Source organism: Passer domesticus, chromosome 14 (assembly GCF_036417665.1).
Source record: "Passer domesticus isolate bPasDom1 chromosome 14, bPasDom1.hap1, whole genome shotgun sequence".
NCBI classification, from domain to species: domain Eukaryota; kingdom Metazoa; phylum Chordata; class Aves; order Passeriformes; family Passeridae; genus Passer; species Passer domesticus.
This window is the reverse complement of record NC_087487.1, coordinates 3,600,754-3,613,681: the sequence shown is the minus strand read 5'-3', so window position 1 is coordinate 3,613,681 and position 12,928 is coordinate 3,600,754. Positions and strand designations below refer to the sequence as shown.

Genomic DNA, 12,928 nt, shown 5'->3' with positions numbered 1-12,928 from the left:
GGTTGCAACCCCTCTGCCAGGGGCAGGGACACCTTCCACTATCCCAGGTTGATCCAAGCCCTGTCCAGCCTGGCATTGGACACTGATAGGGATGGGGTAGCCACAGCTTCTCTGGGCAACCTGGGTGCCAGGGCCTACCCACGCTCACAGGGAAGAATATCTTCCCAATCTCTTACCTCTGCACCACCTCTGCTTCTGTGTGGCTCCACTACGCGTTCCTCAGCCCTGTTCCCCAGCCTCTCCTCCGGCCACCTCTGCCCCTGCTCCTGCCTGGGCCTTGTCACTGCGTGAGACCTGTCCCACGGGGGTGCTGGGGAGGACCGGGACCCCGAGGAGAACGGGAAGCCTGAGGGGAAAACTGGGACCCTGGGGAGAACCAGACCGTGAGGAGACCCGGGAGCCTGAGGGAAAACCGGGATCCTGTGGATGAGCGGGACCCTGGGGAGAGCCAGGATCCTGGGGATGAGCGGGACCCCGGGGAGATCCGGACCCTGTGGATGAGCAGGACCCTGAGCAGAGCCGAGAGCCTGAGGGGAGGGCCGGGACCCCGTGGATGAGCGGGAGCCTGAGGGCACAGCCGAGCCCCTGAGGGCAGAGCCGGGGCTCTCAGGCGCGCTCCCGTCAGCCCCTCCAGGGACGCAGCGCGCGCGCGCGTGGCTCGGTGACGTCACGGGCGCGGGGCGGTACGAGGCGGGGGCGCGGCCGGGCGCGCGCCTTTGTTTTGGGCGGCGGGTTCCCAGGCGGCCCGCGCGCCGCGGGGCGGGGCCGGGGGCGGGGCCGCGGGCGCGCGGCGCGGGGGGCGTGGCGGCGCGCGGGCCCGCGGGGTCAGTCGGAGCGCGGCGCCGAGCGGAGCGGAGCCGAGCCGGGCACAGCCGGGCACCAGCGCCGACAGCCACCGCAGGCACACCGGAGCGAGCGCACGATGATAAACACCCAGGACAGGTGTGCAGCGCGCTCCCCGCCCTCCCGCGCTCCTCGGCGCGGCGGCGGCGGGCGGGCCTGGGGCGCGGGCGGGCGCTGAGGCGGCGGGGAGGCCGCGGGACGCGGGGAGGCCGCTCCGCCTTTCCGCGTTTAAAATCCCCATCGAGGCGATGCCTCCCCCTGGAGGAAGCCCCCGGGGGTGGGTCGGGGCTCGCCAGGGCCTGGGCCCGTCTCGCTGGGCAGCCCTGGCCGCGGCGGGCTCCCAGCGCTCCCTCCCCGCGCCTCTCTGCCTGCAGGAAGGTGGCTCTTCCCGGCAGGCTGGGTGTCACTTGCAGGATCTGTGTATTTTTCTCAGCTGGCCGATTTGTCTTGTGTGTCCGTTCCTTGTTTGGGGTCCCCAGAGTGTCATTTCCTGCGCCTCTGTCGCCGATAAGCGCCCAGAGGATGCGTGTGGAGCAGCCTCGGGTCTTGCCCGCTGCCATGCTTGAGCTGTGTTCATCCGATGCTTATTTGCAATTTACTCCTCAAATCGGGCTCCTGGATATGTGTCCAGCAATAATAATAGTAATAATAATATTTTTTACTATTATTGTTATTAGTAGTATTCATTATTATTATTATTCAGGTGCAGCTGCAGAGCTGTTTTGGGAGCTATTCAGCTCCAGAGCTTGTTTTGGGAAGGGGCAGAAAGGAAAACAAACAAAACAGTCACTTCTCCAATGTCAGGAGAGCTCTGTGGGTCCTTCCATCTGGTCTAAGTGTTCAAAACAAATGAAACCCCCAAAGCACAAGGAGATGTGTGGATTTCAGCCCCTGGTGGTGCTCTCAGCCTGGCTCTGTGTGCCAGGGCTGCCTAGGAGCAGTGATGATGGGGTTCTGAAGTTGCTGAGCTGCCCTTTGCACTTCCCAGGGACAGGGCACGGGGTTGGGATCGCTGGGAGCTTAGCGAGTTAAAATTACACCGCGGGATGAGAGCTGAACATCGGCTTCCAGCTCCCCTTTGGGCAGGGCACCAGCGAGCAGCTTGCACTGAGGAGTTTCTCCACGGAAAGGCCTTGGTGATCTAAATGCATCTTAATTTCAACCGAGCTGCAGGAAAGCAGCTTCTCCGTGGAGGACAGACGTCAGAAGGGAGCACAAGACTAACTTTTAAGCTACCAGCAGACCTCAGGGAGAGTTGGCGTTTGCGCAAGGATGGATGAAGGGATCAGATGTTGCTGGGTGTTTGCATGAATTCCTTCCCAGCGAGCTGAAGCACAGCTGGATAAAGCAAAAGCCCTTTTAATCTGTGTCCCACACATGCTCTCTTCCCTGAGGGTGCTCTTTCAGAACCCCAGTCCTTGCTGGGGGGGTGGTGGTGTGCAGGGACCCTGGTTTTGGGGGAGGTGTGCAGGTTTGGGCCAGGGATGTGCAGGCAGCAGCTGAAGGGGGCTGGTGTTTTGACTTCTGCATGTGCCAGAGGAAGTGAAACCGGGAAGTGTCTTTGGCTGCCTCTCTGTTTTAATTTTTTTTTTTTTCCCACAACTCCACTTCATTATCCAGTTTCTCGATGCCTTGGCCGCAAGTTGCAAAGAGCTATCAATAGTACATTGTTGGCTGGAGGGTAGAGGGAGGAGGGAAGGGAATAACAAAGCTGCCAACAGCTTTCGGGGGTGGGGACGGCACAAAGTGCTTTGTCATCCTCTCGACATCCTCTACTACTGAGCACACACTGGCCCATTGATAGCCCCAGGCACACCGGGGAGCACAGAGCGTCCTGCTTTGCCCCCAGACATCTCCTGGTGTGTTTAAACTGCCTTTTCTCCAAGAGGTGCCTGCTCTAGGACATGGGAATGCTGCTCTAGTGCCCTGTCTGGCGAACCTGGGGGAGGGAATATGTGGAGGAAGAATATTAGTGTTTCCTGTAGAAAGATGGTTTTGGTGGCAGGTGGTAAGCAGAGATCTGTGCTAAGTTATGTTTTTGGCACTCAGAAATGCCAACTTGTAGCAGTTTGTTTGCAGCTGGCACAGGCAAGTTACAAGGCCGGGTTGGATGGGGCTTGGAGCAGCCTGGTGTAGTGGAAGGTGTCCCTGCCTGTGGCAGGGGGTCTGGATGGGCTTTAAGGTCCCTCCCAGCCCAGCCCAGTCTGATTCCCTGTTCCTAGGCATCCGAGGTGGTTCTGACAGCACAGCTCTGTACTTGGTGTTTGGATATTTAAGCCTGTCTGCCTCGTGGACAGGGATTAGAGTGGAAAAACACTGCGTTGGGAACCGCTTCAAGGGAGAACTTTCAGGGCAGGCAGTGGCTGTCAGAACAGCTGCAGAATTTATCCACCTCAGCCTCATTCCTCGCTCTGTGCTCATGAAACCCCCCCTCACTGTGTTTTGGTGGTGCTTCCACAGCTTTGTGCTGGTGTGTTGCAGAATGGGAGCACTGGGGAAGGACTGTTTTTGTAGCCTGTGCTAGAGGAACACTGCTGGGCCTCAGCACAGAGCTCTTGTGGTGCTGAGAGAGGAACCAAGGCTCCAGAAGTAAAATAATTTGCTTTGATGAGCTTCCTAAAAGCCAGAGCAGGTATTAAAGCCTGTGTCCAAAGCCATTCTGGAGGACAGTGTGTAGGACTTCCAAACAAACTTGGAAACTGCAAGGGAAATGTGTTTTCTTGCTGTTCAAAGTAGCTCTGTGGGATGAACTTGTAACTTTTAGGATTGGGGTGGAGGATGCTTGCATGGCACTGCATGTGTGTGTGAAAATATTGCCATGGATGTTGTGGAGCATATTGAAGAACCAACCCTTCACTTCTCCTGGGTTCGAAAATGTGAAACTTAAACCTTCTCCTCCTGGGCCCTGTTGATCTATTTGTAGATATTTGCCTCTAGAAAATGTGTGCTCATCTGGTCATGTGTTCCCAGCCATCTGCTCCTGGCAGCCTTCCAGGCCTCCCTTATTAGCATGAGGTTGCTCAGCACTCTCTGGGTTCCTGGCTCGAGCCCCTCCTCCATTCCCAACAAAACACGCTGGGCTCTGGTGCCACTGGGGCAGTGGGTGGGTTTCTCTGTTGACCTCTGGGTGCTGTGGAGGAGCAAGGATACAAATGATTTGTGGGTTTGAGAAGCTGGAGCCTCCCAAACCTGATCCCTGCTAAGGTAACACGGTGTTCTCTCTGTTTTTCTTGCAGTAGTATCCTACCTTTGAGTAACTGTCCCCAGCTGCAGTGCTGCAGGCACATCGTTCCAGGGCCTCTGTGGTGCTCCTGATGCCCCTCACCCACTGTCGAAGATCCCCGGTGGGCGAGGGGGTGGCAGGGATCCTTCTCTTTCAGCTCTGATATATAAGGTGAGACACATTTAACATCTAAACCTTGACCTCTACCTGTGTTACAGCTGTGCTCGGTTCCTTTCACAGTCTGATGGGAATAAATGCAAAGAAATCCGAGATAATAAGTGGGAGAACAGGTAATTTTTCAGGGACTGAGCTGCAGACAGGTCTCTGCTGCTTAAATATCACCTGTTTATTAAGAAATGAGAGAGCATTGTGCAGCAGATCATTCACTAGCCTGTCCCCAGGGGCCTGCTGCAGCTATTGTACGTGGAGCCTGCATTATCAAAACGTGAAAGGGCTTCTGAAATGGCTGGCAGGGAAAGGAAGCGAGAAGCAGAAAGGTGAAATGCAGCACGGGAGGGGTTGATAAGCTCCTTCCTGCACCCTGGTCTGGAAGGTGAAGCTGTCAGGGCCTGGGAGCTGCCTGAACTGAGGTGCAGATGGGAGAGGCAGCTCCCAGACAGGGCTGCTTCTAGAACATGAGCACAGGCAGGGCAAGATTAGCAAGGGTTTGTGTCTGCAGGCTTGCAGCTGTCTCACTTTGTGTTCCTCTTCATTCCGTGGGACCTTTCCTTTCAGATGAGGAGACCTGGCTGCTCCTTCCTGTAGAGTAACTTGTGTGACTTGGCTCAGATCTGTCTCCCTTCTGGGACAAGGGCTGCTTTTCCATTTAGATGAGGCAGACTGAGTTTATGCTGACCTTGCAAATTTGGCTGTTGAACCAGGGGTGTTGTCATAGGTGTTAGACCTGATTTTTAATTAACCTGTGGGCGGCCCACAGACGTCACCTGATGGAAAGATACAGACCCTTTCAGGCCACAGAGTCTCCTCTTGGAGTTCCTGAGAGAATCACAGACCTCATGGTTGCTTTCAGAGTTTCCTCTGGTGAGTTTTCAGCACTTTCCTCACCTGCTTCCCTTGCAAAATGCCAACCTCTGAGCCTCCAGTGACAATGTCCCATCAGTTTAATGCTTGAGGTGAATGTCACAGATGTTTGGGGGGTACAGACTCCAGAGAAGCAGCACAGTGGGCTTCCTGACACAGAAGAAAGATACAAAAATAGCTTCAAGAGGGTTGAGGACAAGTAATGAGTCCCCTCTGGGTGGGAAATGAGACCCTGCCAGCCAGCTTTGCCAAGCCTTGTGTGTGCACCAGGCAAGGCCCAGAGGCAGAAAATGGGCTCAGCATGGAGGAGGAAGTGGAAGGAATCATGATTTGGAGACTTTGGAGTGTTTGATTCCAGTACAGCCCTGAACTTGCACAGATTTTGGCAGTGGTGTGTAGGCAGGGGGGGATATCATCCAGATTGCAGCATCCCAGAAATATGGATGGAATTCCTCCTGGATTTATTGCTGGACAAAACTAGCAGAATCTGTCAGAAAATCAGCCCTTTTTGTAACGAAGAATTATGGAATAGTTTGGGTGGAAGAACCCTCTAAGGTCATTGAGTCCAGCTGTTCCACCAGCACTGACCATGTTCACCACTAATCCGTGTGTCCAAGTGCCAAATCCACAGGGCTTTTAAACCCCTCCAGTGGTGGTGACTCCACTTCTCTGGGCAGCCTCTGCCAGGGCTGGACAGTCCTTTTGGTGAAAACATTTTCCCGAATACCCAACCTGCTCTGGCCTGGAAATGGTTGAGGTGATTTCCTCTCATCCCATCCCTTGTTCCTTGGGAGCAGAGCACAGCTCCCACCTGGCTGCACCCTCCTGTCAAGGAGTTGTAGAGAGCAAGAAGGTCCCCCATGAACCTTCTTTGCTCCAGGCTGTCCCCCCAGCTCTTCATCAGACTTGTGCTCCAGCCCCTTCCCCAGCAGTGTTCCCTTCTCTGGACATGCTCCAGCCCCTCATTGTCTGTCCTGGAATGAGGAGCCCAGAAGTGACCCCAGATTTGGGGTGTGTCAGACCTTGGAGTGGTGACAGGGTTCTGTCTGCCCCTCAGTGCCCTGGCAGTATTGTAGTTGCAGCAGCTGAGCTTTCCAGCCAGCAGCCACAGCATGACCTGGGAAGGCGTCTGGATCTGAAAGTTTAAGTTCTTTTTCCAGCTGTATCAGCTGTTCCACTCCAAGGGATGACCTTTCTGAACACACCTGCCTCTGCTGCTGCATGCAGCACTCAGAGACCACTGCCATAAACTGGGGCTCTCTGCAAGTGTTGGAATTTTTGTGTTAAGAGACTTCAAGCTCAGCCCTCCATCCAGGGGGCTTTGCTGGAGCTGGGAATGCCACAGTGACCGGTGTGGGTGCTGCAGAGCTGAGATGTGCCCTGGCTGGCAGGAGGCTGCAGGTGTAGCACATGGCAGCACTGGGTGCTTCCACAGCTTTCTGCAGCCACTTGGCCAGGGTGGATTGCAACATCCTTCCTTCTGACCCTGCCAGCACCCCCGGGCTCCCCCCATCCTTCCTGGGACATCTGAGCAGCAGAGCAGGGCTGGGCAGTCTTGTGCTCGGTGAATTGAAACCAAGTGGAAGCTGAAATGGAGCTGGAGGGCTGGGGAGCCAGGGTTTAGGCAGCTGGGTAAAATCCAGTCTGGTGGCAGGGGTTTTTGTCCACAGGAACGTGGCAGGGGGATTTTGTGTGGGGATTTTTCCAGGGTGAACTAAAACCGAGCACTTGTTGTATAAACAGGATTTTGCTTTGAGCAGCTTCCAAAGAATTTTGGGCTGCTGCTGCTGCGTCACAGGAGCAGCCCACAGAGCCTTTCTCTTCCCCAGCATCTCTGTTTGGATGCCTAGAAATAAAAGTGTCAGCTCTCCCAGCCAGGCTGTGCAAATGTAATTCCCACTGAAGCGGGGGAGCTGGTTCTGCTAATCCCTGTGGTGTGCTCCCTTTGGCTCCTGGCTGTCACAGGGGGGTTCCGTGGAACAATCTCACTGGGTTTAGAGCACTGGACATAACTGCTGGTGACAAGGAAGTTCTGAGCCCAATGGCTCAGAATGCTTTTCCCTTCCTATGGCAGTGCCAGTCTTGCCACTCTAAGGCACACCTCCCATGTGTCAATCCCAGCCTGCTTTCCTTACCTTCCTCACCCAGTTTTAGTTTTGTGGGCATGGGAAAAGCATGATCTGTGAGCTTTTCTGGAGAGAAGGATGTTTTCTGGAACAGAAACACTTTCTGCACCGAAACAACAAATGTAAAGGGTCCTCTGAAGTCACTGCTGGAGGATATACACATAAGCCCCTTGGATTTGTTTTTTTTTTTTTTAAGAACCTCTGTATTCAGCCCTGCCTCTCTCTGCTTGCTGGCTCCACCACAGCCACAGCTTGACCTGCCTGGAACAGCTCTCAGTGCATTTCTTGGTGCACTCAGCCACTCAGACTTCCTTCAAACTCAATGAATAAACTTGTTTCCTACAGGATATTTATTCTGGTGAAGTGTAAACTTGTTTTTCAGCTCAGCTTTGTGAGCTTTCAATGAAAGGCAACTTCCTCTGCTCGGCTTTCAGAGGCCAAGCAGCTCCCAGTTTGCACTGGCTGGGCATTACTTTGTCACCAGTGTGAATGTCCTCAGAGGCTTCTCTGTCATACAGCAGTCAAACCAAGGGGCATCTATTTTAAGATATGAGGAATTAAAGCACTGAGGCAGTGGCTTGAGGAGGCTGTAAGGAGCTGCTGAATTAATCACCCTGTTAAAATAAAATATCCAGAGGCTGGACAGCGCTCACCCAATGACCCAGAGGAGTGAACCACTGCCCACCCACCTGCTGAGCACGGCTCTCCAGGTGCTCTCATGATCTGGGTATCTGCTTTGCTTCTGCCCTTCAAAGCTGCCCGGGTGCCTGTGAGGGACAGGGACACACGAGCTGTCACCAAGCACAGGGGACAGTTCAGCTCCACTGCAGTAACAGCATCAACTCTGCTTCTTTTGCTGGGGCTCTTTGCACTGAAACATGGAAATCATTACTGGGCAAGCCAAGTGCCTGCAGGAATTGTCTGAAGGAATGGGGCTTTAACCACTGAATTGTTTTCTAGGAACTGCTGAGCTGCTCCCAAGTAATCTGCATGCTTGGCATCCTCATGGGGCAAGACTGGGGAAGGACATGTGTGTTTGTGGTCTCTGGAGAAGACCTCCTCACAAGCTTCAGATCTGCTCTGGAATTTCCCTATGCTCTGTGTTTTCCTCCCTTACACCAGGAGGCAAACCATAAAATCTGGGAAAGCAATTTGTGGTCACTCCTGGAACAGAAAGGCTGTGTTGGGGATGGGGGAGGCACCAAACCTGGCTGGGCTGTGGTAGCAGAAGCTCTGTGTTGGTGTTGGGTCCAGTTGTGTTCTTGGAAGGGCAGTTCATGAAGCACCACCAGATGTGGCTGGAGTGGAGTCTTCAGCTCAGAAATTTAATATTATGTCAATATGTAAAACTGCATTCCCTTAACAGGAAAACATGGCTACAAATCACTCTGAGGACTGAGAACTGTGTGATGTGTCCCTGAGCCAGCAAAAGGAGAGGGAAAAGCATAATCCTCTTCTCAATAAAACCCTAAGACCATTGCTTTGCATTTGCTTTCTCCAGTTGTCCTCTGGCTGTTCAGGAACTTTACATTTTTCGTTTTCCCAGGATGAGAAGATCACTGTTAGCCAAGATGTCCCAGTGCATGAAGGGAAGCCTCACATTGTCCACTTCCAGTACAAGGTCACAGAGGTGAAGACCTCCTCCTGGGATGCAGTGCTCTCAAACCAGAGCCTCTTTGTGGAAATCCCTGATGGGTTATTAGCTGATGGAAGCAAAGAAGGGTAAGTTCTGGATCCCACGGTGCAGCCATGGCTCCTGGAGGATAGGACTTTGGTTTCATAAGTGATTGTGGATGGACACCTCATCCGTGGAAGTGCTCCAGGCCAGATGGAATGGGGCTTGGAGCAACATGGTCTAGTGGAAAGTGTCCCTGCCCATGGCAGGAGTTGGAATGAGATGAGTTTTAAGGTCCCTTCCAAACCAAACCATCCTGGGATTCCATGCTGTGTGTGGGGAAAATTGGCTGTGCAGTAGCAGCTCTGCTTGTGGTTTGTGCACATTCTGCTCCCTGGTCTGTGCAGTCCTCCAAAGGAATATTTTTTCCCCAGTGATATTCCAGATGTGTTACCATTTTTTGAGTCCCAACACTAATGAAAAGCAATAAATGAGCAGAGTGAATCTTCGTCTACTTTGGTACAGAAAGCCAACTAGATTGTCTCTGATATTTTATTATTTTTCAATTTTATTTTTCTTCTGGCCACTTGGCAAGCCTATCCTGGCAGATTTTCCTCTCTTTGAGGGAACTAAAAACCCCTCCATCCTATTGATGCTCTCCTCCTCAGTAGGTGGATCTGCTCTTGGAGCGCTGCCGCACTGGTGCTGGGTTCTGCCAGGAGCTCTGATTTTTCTCTTGGCAGAATCCGGTCATGTTTTGTCCAGACAGCTCTGCTATGGGAAGTTTGTGTAAATGCAGCTTCCAGAGCAGCTCCTTCCTGCCAAGTGCTGTGCCAGAGGTCTGTGCTGCAGTGTAGATGTGGCTTTGCTGGATTCCTCTGCGGAGCAATCAGCTCCTCCTAAATCTCCAAGTAGGCTTCATCCCTCAGTGACACAAGCTAATTAAGGAAAAACCCATCACTGGACACCTCCAGGAAGTGGCAGTGTTGTTGCTGTCTCACACTTGTCTCATTTGACTCCGAGTGCAGATAAATGTTTGTGTAGTTTCTCCAGTTGGCCCGTAAATCTCTGGGCTCTCCCTGGAATGGCTCCTTCTGGGAGGGGATTTATTTGCCAGTGTCATTGTGACTTAAAGCGCAATTTTGTCAGGTTATTTTTAGCTGGGTGAAACAGCCGAGGAGAGGCCAGAAGCCATAATTAAAGTAGTTCATTAACATATTAACAGAACCCTTGCAAATTTAATCTCCTGTGCTGCTCTGACAGCTGGTTACTGAGATGTGGAGTGAAGGCCTGTTTGTCACCGCCCTGGCAGCGCCAGTGGTTGCAAGTGACAGCAGCTGATCAGTGTGCCACCCTGGAGGCTCACAGAGGGGTTACTGCAGCCCTGCTTCCATCAGGAGGTGGCAGAAATAATCCAGCTGGAAAGGCAGGAAGCGAGGATTCAGGGGGCAGCAGCTGTGCCATCCAGCTCAGGAAATGGCTTTGCCTGCACACATGTTCTCTGGGGATGGTTTGTTCTCCTTTTCTGCCTGCCACGAGCTCGGTTCTGGGCAGTTTTCCTTCCCAAAAAGCACAGAACTCCCAGAGCCCCCACGTGCATTGCCAGGGAATGCAGCCTGGCCTGGGAGCAGCTGTGATATTCCGCTTCCTGACTACGAAGGCTTCAGTCCCAAAGCACCACGGGTGGGGAGGGTGTTTGTGGCTGTGAGGACAGGAACTTATCCTGACTCGGAGCAAGGACAGCTCTTGAATCTGCAGGGCAGGAAGCCCATTGTTTCAGCACCCATTGTTCGCTGGAGGAGCGCTGTAAACAATCTTTGTGTCCGAAATCATCCAAACCGTTGATAATTCGATAATGCTCAGAGGCTTCCTCAGGACAGGACTTCCCAGAGCTGATGTCCTTTTGTCTTCTCCCTCCTTGGCAGGTTGTCAGCACTGCTGGAGTTTGCTGAAGAAAAAATGAAAGTCAACTATGTCTTCATCTGCTTCAGAAAAAGCAGAGAAGATCGAGGTGAGGGCTGGCCCGCGCTCGGTTCACTCCTGACATCCCACACGGTGCTGCTGAAGCTGTAAAGAACTTGGTCACCCCAGGGCAAGACCCATGGGACCCTCCCTGTGCAGGGATTGTTATGTGCATAATTCCTACAGGAATAGTTTTGTGTGGAGGGTAAGGGTGAGGGAGTGCTGTGGTTTCTCCAGCAGGTCTGCTGGATAGGGCTTGGAGCAACCTGGTCCAGTGGAAGTTGTTCCAGCCTGTGGCAGTGGGGTGGAACTCAATGAGCTTTAAGATCCCTTCCAGCCCAAACCAGATTCCATTCATCTGCTTTGCTGCCCTGCCATTAAATATTCTGATGCAAAATGCTTCTCCTGAATGATTTGGGGTAATTTTCTCATCCAGTGTCAGTTAATATTCTCCTTTTAGTGAGCAGTGAAGTCTCTGTTTGGCACCAGGCTGCTGTGACATGGAAGGTGAAACCAGGGAGGAGTTATTAGATAGAAAGCAAGCACTTAGAGCCTGTTGCCCTGAAATTCATCAGCTTTTTAAATATCTCCTGGCACTTCTGTCCTTTCCAGGCTTACAGGTAATCCTGGCCCTGGCTCGAGATGCTTATGGCTTTGGGGCCTGCATTAGGGTCTAAAGATAGACGTGCTGGGTGAGGGATTAGAGCCCAGGGGGCTGGGGATGTACCAGGCTGGGAACATGTCACTCTAAATCCCACCAGAGTCAGGCTGTATCCTAGCGAGTAATTCCAGCCCCAATTCTAATTTTACTCTGCAGCTTCATGAGCTGCCCTGGCTTCTCCAAAATTAAGGGCCTTAGTAAAGCTGAGCTGAGCCCAGGAAGATGTCATCATCCCTCATTACCATGCCAGGAATAATTTCCAAATCAAGCCCTGGCTGTTATGTCACCACTAGCACCGGTTGCGTAGGTGGCCCCCATGGAGGCTGGGGACAGGGGACAGCCAATGCCAGGGGTTGTTTGTAGGAGTTCTGGAGTGGTCCAGATCCTGGGTCCTTGCCTGTGCAGCTGAAATTCACTGCTGCCAGAAAATATCTTCAGGAGCTCCTGTGCGTTGTCACTCAGTCCTGGAGCTGACTGCCCGAGGGTGCCATAGGGGTGGGACGCTGCACCAGGGTGAGTGTCACAGGTCACAGGGCAGCCACTGCTTCAGTGACACAGGCATGGTGCCACTCTGAATTCCCACAGATCATCAGTGGCTTTCCTGGGGTCCCATCTCGAGCAGTGCAGAGCTGTCTGGAGTTCCCACTGAGCTCCAGCACCTCCTTGTGGAGACAGCAAATGTCCCTTGTCCCTGTGCAGATTCCTCTTTGCTGCTCTCTGTCCTCTCTTGGTGCTCAAGGGGTGCTGGGGCAGGACAAATCCTATGGGATGGCCACCAGCATCCTGGGAAAGCAGGGATGTGCAGCTGGTGCCGGCAGACAACCAGTGATTACTGTTTCTCACAGGGGATAGAAGAAACATTGCAGGAGAGGCATGGACAGAGTTGCTCAGCTGCACAGCTAAACCCCCCTGACACTTAGGAGCAGCTGCAATGAGCACAGGAGGAGACAAAAACCCCTGCTGGAGAGGGCTGTGCTTCTCTGCTTAGGGAGCTCTGGATGCCCTCACAGAGGGTGTCCCACGCACTTTGATGGCTCAAGGGAGAGGTAAAGAGGATTATTGCTGGTGGTAACAGCTCTCCCTCTCTTTGGTAGCTCCACTCCTGAAGACATTCAGCTTCTTGGGCTTCGAGATCGTGCGACCCGGCCATCCCGCTGTCCCGTCGCGGCCCGACGTGATGTTCATGGTGTACCCCCTGGAGCAGAGCTCTTCCTCCGACGAAGAATAGCTGCACAGGGGAACTCCAGTGGGACCCTAACATGCTGTGGAGGGGAGAGAGGACCACCTCCTTTCCTGAGGAGAGGGAAGCAGAGCTTCTGTTGGACTGCAAGCGCATTTCTCATTGTTAGATTGGGCTGTGTATCCCGAGTTGACTCTCATTGAAACATGTTGCCTAGAGAACTATCTATCACACATGTAATCATCATTAGGAAAAGGAAGATGTTTATGAACTGGCA

General features: G+C 53.1%; 1 protein-coding gene across 1 annotated transcript; it reads left to right on the top strand.

Moving 5' to 3' along the window:
• Positions 1 to 803: 803 nt before the first annotated feature.
• On the top strand, positions 804 to 12,928 carry OAZ2 (ornithine decarboxylase antizyme 2). Its single transcript, XM_064388702.1, is given in 6 exon segments — positions 804 to 942; positions 4,080 to 4,155; positions 4,157 to 4,237; positions 8,780 to 8,955; positions 10,774 to 10,859; positions 12,566 to 12,928. Coding segments are annotated over 6 exon segments (573 nt in total). The 5' UTR covers positions 804 to 922; the 3' UTR covers positions 12,700 to 12,928.